This window comes from Cebidichthys violaceus, unplaced genomic scaffold (assembly GCF_023349555.1).
Source record: "Cebidichthys violaceus isolate CVI_PGR_0920_01 unplaced genomic scaffold, fCebVio1.0.p SCAF_5, whole genome shotgun sequence".
NCBI classification, from domain to species: Eukaryota; Metazoa; Chordata; class Actinopteri; order Perciformes; family Stichaeidae; genus Cebidichthys; species Cebidichthys violaceus.
Window position 1 is genome coordinate 311326 of NW_027176705.1, and position 17225 is coordinate 328550.

Below are 17225 nucleotides of genomic sequence, written 5' to 3' on the forward strand. Positions count from 1 at the left end.
TGTGACTTTTCAAAAGTTATCTTAAAATCTTGTAAATTTAGACACGGCTAGTGTTAACTGTTGTATAAATAAACCAAAGTACTGGACACGTTTTAACCGGATGATGGCACTAGATGAAAAGTCAGGGCGTCGCCAAAGTTCACAAAGACAGTGAGCGTACGCACTAAACTGCATAATAATCCATCCAACAGCTGGCGAGACATTTCACTTTGTGAACCTCACGCAGGGAAAGTCAGGGGATCAAAAATGTTTGGTGATTAATCCTTGGGGAGACCTCTGTATCAACATTTGTGCCAATCCATTTTGAGATATTTCACTAAATAAGTTAAAGACCTTGAACAGCTGGTGGCGCTAAATGAAAAGTCAGCAATTCACTAAAGACTGATATTACCATCCTAATCAGGGATGAACGTAAGGCTGCTTGCTGACTTTGTAAAATGAAATGTCAATAATACAGTGAGGTTGCCACAACAACAAATCTCAAATCAAAAAAGGTCAGAAAACTAGTAAGCAACCCTTTAGTATGACAAGTTCCTTTATACTTTGAAGACAGGAAACCTCATTTTGAATTGAACCTCTGTTGTTCAATTATTGAAGTTTGGTTTGTTCATTTGAGCAAATATGCTACATTTCAACAAAATCAAGACCAACTTTCTCCCAGACTTCATGTATAATTTAGTGAATTGACAATCAAGGAGTTCACCCTTTATGATCAGGATGCTGTTTTTACACCCGAGTTGCAGCTTTTTCCGAGTTTGGAAACTGTGCTGCCCCATTTCAGGTTGCGTGAAGGACTCCCACAGGTACTCATTAGTATTGTTTACTTGTGAACTCAAAGGGGCCGTGTTGTCTTCTAATCATAGATTTTACAACACCTTCTACGCTCAACGTTTTCCCACATCTGTGATCTTATGAAGAAATATTTCAGGTCAACATTTGCACAACAAAGTACAGTTTTTTTTTCCCAGTATGGGAACCTGAACTCAAATATAGAGCAAGTCTGTGGCGTTCAGATGCCCCGATTATTTCAATAAGTCCAATTTAAAAAAGAATCTATTGTATCCGGATCTCGCCATTAGTGTCCATCATGACCAAGACAATCGATTAGTTTCAGCATGTGTGCTGGTTTATATACGAGGCAGTGTATGCTGAGTTCAAGGTGCAGCAACCACAATATTGAATACTGCATAAGATTTCATGGGAGAAGATCAATAACCTTCTTATTATGCCATGTCATGAAGCCTCACAGCCTGAAGTAAACATGCCATAGTAAAACCTTTCTTAGGACCAACAGAAGACACACGGAGATGAAAGACACTGAGGGTAAACGGTCAATTTAGGATAGGATGTTTCTGTCTCCAGCATGATTAAAGTAATCAGGGGTGTGGATGTAGAGAGCTTGCTTGGTGGTTGTAACCTGATTTGAGAACTCAAAATTCAGACGCACCTCCTTTTTATACAAAGAGAAAGTGCAAATAAGAGAAATTGAAGATGTTTTAACTGATTTGGCACCACATTTTTAATGTGGCACTCTTTAAAACTGGTTTGTACGTTGTGGCTTCAATAGTCAATGGCTAATAAATCACTTACTAATGCTTTATAATGAGTAATAAGCAGATAGCACGAGAGCCTTTAATTACCAGGTTGTATAAAAAAAAACCTGAGGCTGGTTTTCATCCTGCTGCAGCAAATGTTTATTAGTCAACCTTTATTTAGCTTTTATAAAGCCATAAAACTTCTACGTTATTTATTCGTAAGTAATCCATTAATTTATTGAAGGAAAAAATATATGAAAAGTCAATAGTCTATAATCATTTGAGCTTTATTAACTGACATGTATTTTGAGTAATGGGCGTCCCCTTAAACAATTTATTTATTAACCATTGATGACGGCAAACAATTTTATTTCGAAACCAACATGTATTCCAGACAAATTAAGGGTAGGACAACCACAAAAAAAAAATTAATAAAGCTAAATTAAGCATTAAATTATGTTATCTACAATGTATGTAGCTTATCAATGTATATAATAATTGCCCTACTTTCTAACAATACCCTTTATGAAAGAGTATTGTTAGAAAGTGGGGCAGTTACTTTTTTATTTTGGCTTTATTAAACAAAAAAAATCCGCTTTAATTTAGTCCCAAATCGCTGCTGTCTGTTAAGTGCACCTTAGTAGCAATGTCATTTCCGACAGCAAGTGAATGCAGCACGGTGGTAGAGCGGGAGTACGCGAGCGCCCGCCTCCTTCCCTCCTCCCCCTCCCATCTCGCGCGAGCCCGCCGATGAGGGCGCGCGCACGGGAGGTGGCGGGGGGTTGTGCTCGCTCCTGCTCTCTCTCTCTGCTCTCTGACCCCAGTGGCAGCTCCGACTCACTGCACTCCGTCAGACCGAGGCTGCTCTCTCTCTCTTGCTCTCTCTCTCTCTCTCTCTCTCTGTTGTCTGTCAGTGTCTCTCGCCCGCCTCTCCGGCGCTCGCTCTCTCTCTCTCTCTCTCTCTCTCTCTCTCTCTCTCTCTCTCTCTCTCTTTCTCTCTCTCTCTCCCTTCGCTTTCTTGTCTGGTTTCTTTCCACAGGAGCCAGCCGAGGTCCCGCCGGGTCGAAGGTTCTGCCCTATCCGCCCAGACTGCCGCAACCCCCGGACGGCCGCGTACGAACCTACCCGCTCTCCTGCTGCTGCCGCATGGACCCGCGTCCCTCCACCGCCGCCGCCGCTGCTGCTGCTGCCGCGTAGAGGGCGACCCCGACCCGACACTCTTTCTCCGGCCAGATATAAAAACGCACAAAAAAAAAAAACCTACACGACGAAGGTAGAGCAACCTTTCCGCTTTGCTTTGAGAACCCGAAGAGGGAGGGAAGGGGGGAGAGAGAGAGATAGGGGTAGACGGGGAGAGAAAAAGAAAGAAATTCCTGACACAAAGCCGTCGGTTGAAAGGTGGCTTGTCATTTACGAGGACGAGCAAGAGGTTAGCGCGGCGGTGCCGTGACACTGACCACCTTTGGGTGTTTTTTATGATTGCAGGAGCAGAGTTCAGGCTTGCACGGACCTCCTTTCTTTTTGTGTACATTTCTGCAAGCGGTTAACAGCAAGAGGTGCATAGCACACATCGTGTGTGTGTGTGTATATATTATATATGCATGCATGGTATCAGTAAGGGTCAATTTATTCGCCTTTTACCCTCTCTGCTTACTGGAGGGCTTTCTACCCGTGAAGTTAGCTATCTGGTGTGTAGCTGGTGAGGGGGGGGCACTGTATATTCAAAGACAGGGACTGACAGTGAGTGTGTGTGTGTGTGTGTGTGTGAGAGAGAGAGAGTGTGTGTGTGTGTGTGTGTGTGTGTGTGCGTGTGTGTGTGTGTGTGTGCGCGCGCGCGCGTGCATGCCTGTTATAGAAAAGCAGATCAGTGTGAAGCTACAGCCTGCATAATAAAAAAATAAAAAAATCTAGTGCCAGGGCAGGTTTAGCAAGCTAAGCTACAGAGCTAGTTGCTGCTACTGTAGCCACAAGGTAGAGACAGACAAGCGGGGAAGGCGAGTTTCTCACACACACACACACACACACACACACACACACACACACACACACACACACACACGGCGAGGAGACCGTGGAGCATGCTGCACTCAAATCGGCCTGCATTTGCACACAAAAAAGAGAGCCCATTTTTCCGAGCAGCAGCAGTACTTAAGGATTTAGATTGTGTTTTGAGGGAAGAGATTGCTGAAGGGGAAGTGTGTGTTCAAGGCATCTGACAGGACAGCATTTCATTTAAGTGATTTTTATTTATTTTTTTAAAGGCCCAGGAAGATCTGCCAACTTGTTTCTTCTCCTTACAGCAGCAATGATTAAATGGGAGTTGGAATAATGGCATTACAATGTTTTTCAATGTAAAGACTTGAAGTGTGAGCTTCTTCTTTTTTTTTTCTTCTTTTTTTTCTGCAGAAATTGAGTTCAGCCTCGTTTTTCTTCTCGGCTGGCATGAATCTTTCTGACTTAAATTCATAGCACATATCATAGGAAGTAGCATCCAGCTGACCCAGAAAACATAAATCAATGCTTCTGTAAAAATAGGACAGTTTTTCTAGGTTCAATTGGGAGGTTGGTTGCTTTACGATATTCAACAACTGGAGGGTTTTTTTTTTTTTTACTCACCACTGCATCACAGGATTTAACCATCAAATGAACTCCGGAGCTGCTGATTACCCTCCAAAAATGACAAATTGATTTTTTTTCTTTTTCCTCTCTTCTTGTTGAAATGCTCGTGGCTGCACCAGGAGGTCTGGTATATAAAAGCCGCTGAAGCCCACAGTGGCCACTTCACTATCAGTCAGGGAGGTCAGGCAGGAGGGAAGCTCAGGGGTTGCAAGGAGACGCACACACAGAGAAGCCCGGTGAGTGAGCTCTGGAGATGCAAGAACAACCACGCTTGTGCAGCATTTTAGCTGCTTTTCCCTCCAGAATTTAAGTGTGTTTTTTAACCTAGTTTTAGTCTTTATTGTACGGATTTGCAAAGCTATCAGATTGCATTCATCGTTCCTGGTTCTTTTCATAATTAGGCCTGGAAGAAGAGAAGTAGAACTTTGTCTTATTTCTGCATGTTTCGGGTGTTTGTTATCAAACCTGTATTGTGAAAAATGTCTTGTTTTACTGAAGGCATATTTGATCATTGGCTTGGTTTAATTTCTACAGGCTAATGCCTTAGAGGCCATGCCTGCAGTCATTTTTTAGATTTGATTATATTAGTTTGTATTAAAACCAGCTGGGTTATGAGCAGCAGAGCAGCAATTAACAACGTGCCTTCCAGATTGTAAATTGTCGCCTTAACAGTCCAGCGTTTCGTTTTTTGAAAGGATTTCTATTCACTTAACAAAATGCCATATTGTTTGAAAAGGTAGAATACATCTGCTATTATTTAAATTGCCTCACTGCATTTTTTTTTCTTCTTCTAATTAGGATTTTATGAGTAATGCTTTCAGGAATTAATTTGTTTTTCCCAAAATCAAATTGTGACACAGCCAAAAAAACCCTAAAAACTCTGCTCTCTGAAACCAAGCAAGAAAACTGTAATTGCAGCATAAAATATTGATCACGTTCAGCAGTGTGATTGAAAAAGATAAAAAGATCGCCTCCTTACTTGATGTGTGCTCTACTTGTGCTCAGTCACTTCAGCTCCTCAAGCCACCTGTTTTTGATGCTGCATTTTATTTTCTGAATTTTATTTATTCACAGAGGTTTTATACCTTCTTATTGTATTCAGAAATGTGTGTGTGCCTTGTGTTCCTGTTTGAAGCAACTGTGTGTGTGTGTGTGTGTGTGTGTGTGTGTGTGTGTGTGTGTGTGTGTGTGTGTGTGTCTCCCTTCTCCTGCCGGTGCAGACTGCAGTGTGTCGTGGTCGGTCGGCCGGGTCGCTGCTGCTGCTGCTGCTGGGGAGACTTCCTGGGCTTCTTGAGCGGCTCTGAAGGATGACCGCCGCACGGCTCGCTGCTGAATCCCGGTGAACGAACGGCGTCTCATGTCCAAACGGCGGAAGGATGGCTCATGGCAAAGTGACCATCGCGGTGGACGAGTACAGCTCCAACCCCACGCAGGCCTTCACACACTACAACATCAACCAGAGCCGCTTCCAACCTCCACATGTCCACATGTAAGTGTCACACACAATCTGGATCACCTGCCATGGGAACTGAAATTAAGAATAATTTTGAACTGCCAAAATAAATTCTTTCATGCTTTCCATTCGTTTACAATCTTAAATAGACAAATGTAACTTTTAAGCATGCACTCATCCAGGGCTCATCCGTTGTCTTAATTCATTTGTTTAGTTTCACGTTTTATGTTTTGGTGGTTTATGGCTGGTTTTGTTTGACGTGTTCAACAAATTTCAGAAGATGTAATAATCCAGACTGCAGAAATCTAGATAGTTTTGAGGGGCAACAGGAAGCCAATCAGGCGCCTGTTTGATGCAGAGTCTTTGTTTATACTCTCATTTAATTGGCTCAAACACAGAGAGCGTACGGTGGCCATGGAGGACAAACTTTGAGAACAGACAGAGACCAAAAAAAAACAGCTCAAACTGGGCTGTGTAACATTTTAGGAAATGCGATATTACTGGTCCGCAAAGTTTGAACACAGAAGTTACATTTTAAAATCACGCACCACTGAGAACTACATGCTTTCCGTGGTTCACACAGATCACAGTCAAAGCCTTTTCGACTTTCTCCCTCCCCGTTCTGCGTTGCAGAAGGCTCGCCGCTGCTTCCTATGAGAGCGTGATCGTTTGTGCCATGCTGTCACCGTGGTGCATGAACGCTTTGTCCGCATTAGGGCGCTCTTTTTATTTTATTTATCAGACCAGTTACTTAGCGTGGCTCTTGTCTGATGCGGTTATGCTCTGTCCCTCATTAGTGGGTCAGAGTGCTGTGACCCGTCATCCCTCGCCACGCACACACGCACACACACACACACACACACACACACACACACACACACACACACACACACACACACACACACACTCTCACCAGAGCGCCGTGGGTTTTATCTGTGGACAGATATTAGCCTCACACACAGCTGCATGCTTTGTGTCTTCTCCCAGTTACAGCAGATTTAAGATTTTAAACAGGATTTGAGAGTGATTCTTTGTTGTCGTTTTATGCACAGTGTGCTTGAGATATTTTATCTGCGGCAGGGACAGGAAGTGATTGAAGGGAAGCCCTGGAGTGCTGCCTGTCTGCTGTTTTCATAGTGGATTTGTGTGTCGTTTCACTTTATATTGCTCTTTTATCGAACTTTATTCTTTGTTGGGTCATTTTGCCGTGATTTTTGCTGTTTTTAGATGTATGATTGAAAAGCCGCCACACATTCCTGTTGCTCTTTCTTTTTGGCATCTTTCTATAGTGTAACTAACTAATGATGGATGAAATGCTTTGGCAAAAACACTTTTAACACAAAGCATGCTGGTGGTGATTTTTCACACTTGACGTTAATTTAAGTTTTAGGAAGTCACACACCGAACCGGCTCTAATGTGAGAAAATAGAGCCCGCGCTAACACCATGCACTAATTACATAAGTGCCATTGTGGTCTTTGTTAAAGTCAGACGTGGCTGTTATGTATACGTAAAAACAACACAACCAAGTCCTGACATGTATTTATATATTGTTGATGGTAAAAACACAAAGCTTATTTTCATTGTTGTCCTTATAGGTGCAGTGCATGTGTTGCATGCCTTCAACTGGCTCAAGTGAAACTTTTTTTTTTTACATGCAGCGTAATTCAAGTATAATGTGTATTTTATTACAAATGTGAATCCTTGGATATTCAGTTCTCACCAGCAATTTTCTGGTGAGGTCCAAGTAATATTTCCTTCTCAAGTGTGCTGAAGCAGAACATCACCTGCGATGGTTAAGAGGCTGAGAATATGACCACGAATACTGATGTACTGATTATCTCGTAAAACAATTTAATTCTATTAGCAAAATATTATTTACACAAAGGTAGATGACAGACTTTTACAAGACACTTTTATGTGGCAGCCTTTCCTTTTCAATGTCATTTTATTTTGATTAGTTTACTTCCTAATTTAAATGATTAGCATTGATCGTGTTCTGCAGATGTTACCATCGAAACCCTGGTGGCGCCTCATCGTTCTGAAAGCGTGATAACCAACGGTGTCATTTCATCCCTTGCTTCCTGGTTCACTATGCTGATTAGGAAACAGCGCCACTACGTCACCGTAATGCCGCTGCTGTTAAAAATGACACAAATCCACTCGGTGCACTGCTTGTTAAAAGACTCCTTTTAAGACTTTTGTCGACAGGATGAATTTTGACGGAGGCGGGCCGCCTCGTTATTCTCTATGAAGGAGAATCCTCGGCCACAGATTGTTAAGGCAGGTTAAAAAAGACAGATTTATGCTCGACTGTTAAAGAAGGATTTTTTTACCACAGGTTTAAAACTCTTGAGTTGCTTTGGACATCGTGAAACACTGCAGCAGTTTGTGAAAATATATATTTTTCCCCATAACCGCTAAATCTAAAAGGAGTGTTGTAAGTTTAGCTTCTGCATCTCTTGTTGCATAAGCATGACAATCTCTGATCAGACTTAAGTGAAAGTAATGGAGTTCTCTTGTTAATTGACATTAGAGGCCATCAGATAAGAGACGCTGTAAAGTCCTCCTTTCACTTAATCTGTCCTTCAGCCTGGTCCGGCTGCACGTGTGCTCAGATCATCGCGTTACGTTCAGGTGGAAGTGAAGTGGCATCTGACTCCAGTTAAACCGATGGAGGCCGGTGGGGTTGACACCCGCTACATGAGTTACATGAGTTTTTTATATATATATATATATATATATATATATATATATATATATATATATATATATATATATAAAGGAGACATTTTTAGACTAATGTTTACAGGAAGAGAAAGATTTGGGCAGCAGTGTCAAATCTGTGAAGAACTGAAAAGTAAACCAGCCGCTCTCCCTCGCGTTGGGGGACATCTGGCCAATAAGTTTATTTTTGGTTTTGTTTCCCTGAAACACTCAGATTCCCACAATTCTGTCGGAATAATCATGTTCACGTAAACAGGATTATTTTGGGGGAGAAGGTCAAATTATGTAACCATACCTTCCTCCCCGCCAGTGTTGGCAGAGTTCACATTATTGTGCCACCGTGTTGTTTTGGGATTCCTCAGCTGTGAGCCGCGGTGGCAGCGCAGCGAGCGCCGGTGCCTCCAATGTGCAGAAGGGCGATGAGGTCACCCAGCAGTTTGTGTTACGTCAGTCCATTTTAATGGTCGACAGAGACAACAGTAAATCAGGCCAAATGCTTCAATAGGAATCGGGGGTTAACACATGGCCGACATCAGAGGATTCACCTGAATAGGTTCTGGTTTGAAGAGGCTACCTCAATTCTTTTCCTTTTCAAAAAGGCAAATAATAGATAATACAAACAATGCTTTTGCCGCTCTAAAACATGAATTACCTCCACAAGGTTCCATTTTTGCTGAAAATTCACTGCCTTTTTTTTGGATTTGTTATCTAGGATTGACAGATTATGTTGGTGTGGTTCATCTCAGCCTTTTATTCTGCAGTGTTGCACCGGTTGACCTCAAGCATAGTTCAGTTAGAGAAGCAGCAGAGAAACATTGCATTAAAAAAAAAAAAAAATCTCTTTGTAGGGAAATAGAGAATCAAGTTGGGTAAAAAAACGGATCTGCCTGATGTTGAAGAAGAAAATCCTTAAAACGCTTACGTTTTTTTCATCTGTCATTCGGAGACGGCTTAAGTTTATTCGAAGCGACGACGAGCAGATTGTGGACGATACTGTAAAAGAAACAGCTGTTTGTTAAGTGCATTAAGAGTCAGACAGCAGAGGACTAGATCTTCCAGCCTCTGCATCTCTGAGAAACACGGCGACGCAAAAGGACACAGTGACGGTGTGTTTGAGGTGCAGAAATGCAGTTAGAATTCCTGAAACTTGGAAGAGGTAGGAAGAAGGGGATGTGTTGAAGCCGCGGGGCCTCTCAGCAGATATGTGTTTGGATAAATACATTAGGCTGTTTCCTGGCTTCCACAGAGCCTGCACTGTTTTACTCTGCCGTTCTTAAACTCAGACGGGGGAACCCGGGATCACACACGCGCGCACACACACACACACACACACACACACACACACACACACACACACACACACACACACACTCTCCTATAAGCCCATCCCCCCGCTATGTTTAAGCGCTTATAGAATACGCGCTCTGTTCTGGGAAAGTAAGGGCTTGTTTAGATTTGAGAGATAATGATCCGGCTTGCTTGGGGGTTCCCGCTCACTGCATCCACAGTATTTGGGCATAAATAAAGTTGTTGCCTTTCTTGACAGCAAAGAGAGAGAGAGAGAGAGAGAAACAGAGAAACAATCTTGAGTGAGGGGGTTGCCCGCCATTTGAAATACAATCCCTGCTGTAATGTCTGCCCCCCCCCCTCCCCCCCCCCCCCAGACAGAATATTTAGAGTTCCGTGATGGAGTACAGCAGCACCTTTTGTGTGGTGTGGAAGGTAGCGCTCTCTGAACCGCATATGAAAACATGCATGGAGAGCATGCACACACACACACACACACACACACACACACACACACACACACACACACACACACACACACACACACACACACTCACTCGGTCACAAACTAATGCTCAGGAACGTGACCCTGAAGTCAAAGTGGGCTTTCTTGGGAGCATGGGACGTCTCCCTCTCTGTCTGCAAGTAAGGGACAGACTCGGTCCAGCCCTGTTTGTGTCTGGTTTATTTTTCTGCGCCGTCTATGTTTTCCTTTTTTTTTTTTTTTTTTTTTTCTCAGCCCCCTCTTCATCGTCTCGTGAAATGAAATGCTCAGCAACTTGAAACATATGCTTCGAGTTGGGACACTAATGGCTTCTAATCCAATTTGAGCAGGATCTGGGCCAGAGTGCAGGACGCAGACAGACAAACTGACAGAGTAGAAACTAAAGGAGATCTGGGGGTGTTTGGGGGTGTTTGTGAGACCTTAAATAGTCTGGAAAAGTCTTGAATTTAAGGACTTGAAATGTCTCCTATTATTGGACTCCAGGAAAAGTTTAGCGGCAAATCACAGCTGAACTTGAATGTGCTTTCATTTCTTAGGGCCCATTTTCTCAAAGAGTTTTCCTCCTTACAATTAAATCCTAGTTAGGTTTGCTTCTAGTGTTTTCATTGTCAATTACTCTTGCGCCCATCATAATTACTCACAGCCCAAGTTGACGTCTTCAAGTCTGTTTTGCCAACAGTCCGAAATCACAGCAACTCCTCACATTTGAGAGGCTGGAAAAAGCAATTATTGTGCAGTTTTGCTCAATAAATGCGTAGAAATCAATCGACTGATTGTTTAAGCACAAATCTTAGTAAAGATAAAAGTTATTAAATATGGTTCAAAGAGTGTGGGAGAATGTAGACGTACAATAAAAGCAAAAACGTTAAACAGAAGAAAATGGCTGCATGAAGCAGGGAGGCAGGAAACCGACTCGATCCCCAAAACAACATGGACTTAATCATTTGTTAGGTTAGATTGTGCGAGGATGATGATGTTGTTTGTGGTTGATCTCGATCGCACATGTGCTGGCATTTCTCACTCGATGGCTTAACCGCATTACACCATTAACGCCTTTAGAGTGTTAATTTATTTAATTCCCACCGGGGGCGCGCTCACCATGCAAGCCAACAGACCCCCCCCCCCCCCCCCTGAAATCACGAGACGAGAGAGCAACCTGGTCCGAGTCGTTGTCCGTTCCTCCTCGCTTCGAGCTTTTCCTCCAAATAGCACTTAAGACAGGACTCCGCTGCGTTAAGAGCTGTCGCAGCGTCTTGGAGTCATGTGTGAATATGGACCCTCGTGTCTTTCTTAGTTTCCCAGACTGCATGCCTTTTTGCCGCCATCTTTGGTTTTTGCATTTCAGGTTTTAAAACGGTCTTCAGTGCAACTAAATCCGTCTTTGTAAAAGCTGCATGTATTCTGTTTTGATGAAGTGGTCGAGATAGGTCGCTGTGTTTCCATCAGAGCTGGTCGGGTAAAGTCTCTTCGATGACGAGCTAAATGTTTTGAGGGAGACAAAACAATATTTGGATATAATAAAAAAAAAAAAAAACACATATTTTGTAAAGTGTAGAGCCTACTCTCTTCTATTCTCTCCTTCAGGACGCCTCAGATTTGTAGTCAGTTTAACCCATGGTTTTGGTGCGTTTCTCACCAGTGGGGGTTAACTGGTAGCGTTGCACAAAACTACCCGATTTCGAGCGGCTTAAAACCATTGAGTATTTTCTGTGTCACAGAAGAAAACCAGTAAACACGGACAAGAAGCTGCATCCTTTTGTTTGTTTGGTTGTAGGCAGCTATTCACTCTGTATAAAGCATCATTCACTCAAGACACCTGAGCTCTATACGCTCATTTCAACGCTTTGGAAATGGAAATTCTCTAAACCATCTCACAAATGTTTGGAGGGAAAAATAAATAAAAAAAATCCACATTTAACAAACTCCTTCTCCTCCAGATGCCTTGTTAATTATTCCCGCCCTCTGAATAATTGAGGAGCTCGTAAGTATGAATCATTTAATGACGCCGCCGCCTGCATCCATACACGTGGCTATTTATTCTGACTCAAGCTGGTGAGGAAACGGCACCGGAAGATCACGGCCTTCCCACATTCACTGTGACACCGTCCTGGTTTTTATTCATGAACTCCTTGAGAATATATTCTTAGTATAGTATTCAGTGCCGTAAATGCAGTCGAGGAAATTGTTTAGACTTTTTTTTTAATACGATGTGTTTCTGCACAGCTGATGCTGTTATATATGCACATATATTTAAAATCAACGTTTTTTTTTTTTTTTAAATCTTTTGCCGTTTGTGTGTTTCTGAAAGGAGGGATGGTGCTAAGCGTATAGACTCACCTGACAGTCGAGGTGCTGCGACGATAATCAAACGTTTCCTTCTCCATGTTGGTGATCTTGGCTTCACTGCTAACTGACACGACTCAAAATGGGCCGTCAAAGGAGGAAGGCACCCTGTGCCATCACGTATCGTGTTCTGGAAGTTCAACCTTGTTTACTTCGACAGCAGGGAATGCTTTTGAAGATGGAAATACTCAGATAATTGGCAATTTAATTGTGGAGAAATGTGTGACTTTCACACAGATCTGTGGGCATTTGAAACCTCCCCGTGTTGTTTAATTTACCGTGGAACACATCAGAAGTGTCTCTCTCTCTCCTCCAGCGGTAATAGATCTTTAGATGGAAACACTAAATGTTCCTCCCTTTCAAGTGGATCAGTGTTTGCTTGTTGTTTGACTCTTTTTGGAGTGAAGCAGTTGTTTTGCCGTTTCCGCTCCTTTCACTTCCTAAATATTGTCATCGCAACTATAAAAAGCATATTTGTCTTTGGTTTTGAGGAACATAACTATTGAGCCCAAACGTTTGTTTATACTTTTCGTTTGCCGTGTTTTCTCAAAGTCAAAAGGTTTCCACTGTTGCTGCTTCACTGTAATTGTTACAATACAGTTATTTTATTAGTCTGTGGTGCAGCTATAGCCTGAAGGTAAACTCCATCCACTGTCTGTTCTTGTTTGTGGTCGTCTGGTAGAAAGTGTCTCCAGATGATGGCGATGCCTCCGAGTTTCCACAGATTCTTTGTGAGGTTTGCGTTGGTTTCATGGTTCTGATCGGTCACTTGTAATGGAAACACTTGTTCTTCCAGTCTTGTTCCAGACCTTTAAATCTCACCCCGATTATGTTGATTCCAAAAACTCAACCAAAAGAGACTCAACCAGGGCCAGAATCTTCTCCACCGATATGTGTGAGATCGACGAACTACGTAGGATCGACTTAATAACTTTAAAATCGACGTGTTTCCTTGATCAAAATATCAAACAGGAAAGGGATCGTTCAGATATTTTGAAGTGGGGTTGTTTGTTACTTGTCTATAGTCGGTGTCTTAGTAGACGGCGGTCGACATGCCTCCTGTTTGGAGAAACCAGCACAAGAACTAAGCAATGTACTCCTGTAGACGGGAGCAGCAGCAAAATGTGTTTTAACCACCAAAAATCAATATCAGTTTAAGTGCATGCTATATTTGGAATATTTTCACTATTTTACGTTGCCGTCAGACAGCCCTTACCGCTGCTTTCTGTCCTCTCTTCAAAGCCATCAGCCTCCATTGACAGAAGCGGTCATTGTAGCTCGCAGAACACGGGAGTTCCTGGACAGCCGCTGCTTTGCTTGGTTAGTTTGTGTGTTATTGTGACTTTTGGTCTCTTAGATTGGATTCACCAAAGTCGCACAATAACCAGCAACTCCTGTGTTCTGTGAGATAAAATGACCCTTTTTGTTAATGGGGGTCTGGAGCGGCAAACATATTCTAAATATAGCGTAGACTTTCTGATATTCATTTGTATTTATTTCTTTTAGTTGGCCTAAATCCGTTTTGCATTACTTTGCTCTTGTGCTGGTTACTCCTGCCTGCTTCTCCAAACCGCCATCTGCTGTAGGTCATACATTCTGTAGTTAAAGTACTTCAGACAACCCTGCTTCAAAACATCCACTACTACAAACTATCCTTTTTTAAATTCTACCTCTGCTACCCTGTGGACTTAAAATGTGATTGTTGGGATGCATGTCAACAGACCCTAGTGAGAAGAGAATAACCCCCCCAATCCCCTTTTTCCAAGCAGGAATCATCTAACATGGACACAATGTCTAAAGTCACGCCGGTTATCAGGCTATTGATGTACCACAATGCAACTGTTGTCAGGAAATCTATGATTATGAATCAAAAGGCGGGAGTTTCCGGCTAATGCTACGGCCTCGTTTTTACTTTTGTTCCATTTTTTTTCCGTTTGAGGAGCAGCAGCAGTCAGGCTTCAGGTCTCCTGAGAACAAAGAGCCGGTCCCATTTTGTGGCCTTTTTGTTTCTGTCAGCCGCTCGCCGGCAGGAGTGGAGGGGCTTTTGTAACTGGAGAACCCTTGATTAAGTTCCCTCTCCACCCCTGACCTGCTACTGGAGCACGGCGGGACAGTGCTGCTGGTGGAGTTGGTGGTGGTGGAGTTGGTGGTGGTGGTGGGGGTGGGGGGGTTAAGTGACAGTTGACATAGGACAGGTCTGCTGTTTTTTGAGATTGAAGCTCTTTTGATGTCTTTGAGATTTTCGGAGCCTGGCATCGCTGGGCCCGATCTCCCGATGATGTCACTCCCCTCTTGACATGAAATGGAGGCAGAGCTGCCCGAGCCTGCAACTTCTCAACGTGACACGTCCTCCGTTTATGCAGTTGAAATGGCGCTTAGTTTGCCTTTACCGGTAATCACTGTTTTGCTTGTGCTTTTTTTCTGTAAGGTGTTCAGAAATCACCAAATGTGTTTTACTCTACCGTCAGACACTAAGACAAGTGGTTAGATTCGTCCTGTGAGTCAGTGAGAAGGGAGACGGAGCCTGTTTTTTTTCCCACATTGTTGTCGTTCTTCTGTTTTAACAGAAGCAGCAACTTGATGCTTTTATTGGTCGGTGTTATAATCACACTGAATCATTTGTTTTAGGTATACAAACATTCCTTTCTACAAACCCTTTCTTTCATTTAACAAAAGAAACCGCAAATGTTGTTTTAAACAAGAGCTTTTACCTAAATAAAGTAGCTTAAAAAGATGAAACATCTGAACAGACGTTAGTCACTAGCTGAGATACCTACGAAGAGGTTTTAGTTTTTTTTTTATTATTATTATAGATACCAAAACAGTATTAAGGTTCAACATCTAATCCTAATGTGTAAATATCTTCTAAAAGTGTGATTATCTTTCCTGTTTTGAAGTTCTTAACTGGATCTTCACATAAGCTGAGCATCCTGGATACATAAACCGTACATGTCCGTACATCGCCACAAACTGAAGCTGGCATGTTTTTTTTTGTTTTTTTTTGTTATCTGTACTTTCTGCTCTGAGCCGTGTGTCCATTCACACTACTCCACTAGTTTATTCTCCCAGCAATCTGCCGGTTGGTTCTTTGGCCCCCGGGGGCCACGTCGTACCCGTCTCCTCAGCCTTCCTCCCATCATCCCTGCAGCCAGGCGGACTGTCAGCAGCACAATTAAAGGCTGTGTCGTAATGAAAGGGGCATTAGCAGAAGCAATTTATTTCCCAGCGCAGTGCCGGAAGGTTTCTCCGGTGCTGATATTCCAACGCAGGCTTTGTGTGCCGCACTTGGCCATTATGTGGGGGGGGGGGGGGGGGACGCACTCTGCCTGAACAAATGGAGTAAAGGGGGAGAGAGAGCGAGGAAGGAGGCATTAAGGCAAGAAGCCATCATTCAGCATTCTTTAAAATCAATTATCATTTGAATATTTTAGAAAATCGTGCTCGTTTTTTCTTGTGAATTTCCATCATTCTGCGTCGACATTCTGTTCCTGCTCCTTCTGCCTCTTTTTCCTGTTGGGTTTGCTTGTTTGCTTGTTTCTTTCTCCCACCTTTGCTTCTTTCTCTGCTCCCTTGAGCATCCCCCCCCCCCCCCAAACACCACCATCACCACCACCTCCCTCTCCGTTATTCCTGTGTTCATTTTGTTCCTCTGAAGTTTATTGAATTAGCGCAGACAGCTGAAATGCAGAAGATAAGAGAGGCGCTCTCTCTGCTCCTCTCAGAGAAATGGTATTTCACTGTGTGTGTGTGTGTGTGTGTGTGTGTGTGTGTGGGTGTGGGTGAGAGAGTCTGCAATAGGGGGAGGGGAACTGATGCAGAGGTTCTAGACAGAAGAAATGGAGAGCATTGTGTTTTGATGTTTCTCCTGAAAGGGCGATAAAGACGACGTGAGCTCAGTGGAGGAACGGTGACTATTTGGTCTCCAGTTCAGCTGAGATTTATCTTTTTTTTTTTAAATTTCCTATTACTGTTGCGTAGTCAACACACAAAACATCAAATGTTCTCCGACCGCCTTTGTTGTGAAGTTCAACAAGGAAGCGCTTCAGAGCAGAGGTCCATTTACAGTCTGCTCTGAGAGTAGACATTGTCTTTGTTTCAGCACAACCTGCTGAGTTTATTAAGATTCATAAGAATATTTACTTCAGTCAATAAAACTAACCTTAAATACAAATTTTGTGTCGTATCATAAATGTTTAAAAATGCTGCTATAAACAAAGAAAGCAAAGAAAATCTGCAAAATTCACATGTGAGCAACTGAATGAATGACTTAAACAATTCATTGATTGTTGCTAAATGTTCTGTTCATCAACTCAATGATTTAACTGGTTAAAAAGTGAAAAAGGTTATTTTAGTGGTAACATCATCATAAAGTTCCCAGACGGTACTTTCATCACAGAGTCTCCTCTAAAGCATCTCGATTGTTTACCCAAAAAAACTCTCCTGATCCTGATTCATTTTAGAAGTATTTAATATTCATGAAGCAAGTTGAAGGCAATGGAAATTCTGTTTGCTCATGAGTCTAATTTTCTTGACCTGCGGCTCAGCTCCAGTCAAACCTGTGCAGAGTGCAGTTTATTTATTTACTTTAAACGAATATTAAATGTGATCAGCTGACATTTCTTGCACAATTATCAGATGGTATTAATCCTGCTGTGTGTGTGTGTGTGTGTGTGTGTGTGTGTGTGTGTGTGTGTGTGTGTGTGTGTGTGTGTGTGTGTGTGTGTGTGTGTGTGTGTGTGTGTGAGAGAGAGAGAGTG

The 17225-nt window shown here is 42.7% G+C and overlaps 1 protein-coding gene across 2 annotated transcripts in view; it reads left to right on the plus strand.

The window, feature by feature from the left end:
- Nucleotides 1-2498: 2498 nt before the first annotated feature.
- mpped2a (metallophosphoesterase domain containing 2a) overlaps nt 2499-17225 on the plus strand; it is a 59867-nt gene continuing 45140 nt past the window's right edge. The window contains exons 1-3 of one of the 2 annotated variants that reach the window (XM_068730864.1): nt 2499-2808; nt 4274-4390; nt 5375-5643. In XM_068730864.1, the coding sequence (XP_068586965.1) occupies nt 5531-5643 (113 nt within the window). In that variant the 5' untranslated portion in view covers nt 2499-2808; nt 4274-4390; nt 5375-5530. The remainder of the gene's footprint in view (nt 2809-4273; nt 4391-5374; nt 5644-17225) is intronic. The other variant, XM_068730865.1, reaches the window with a different exon arrangement.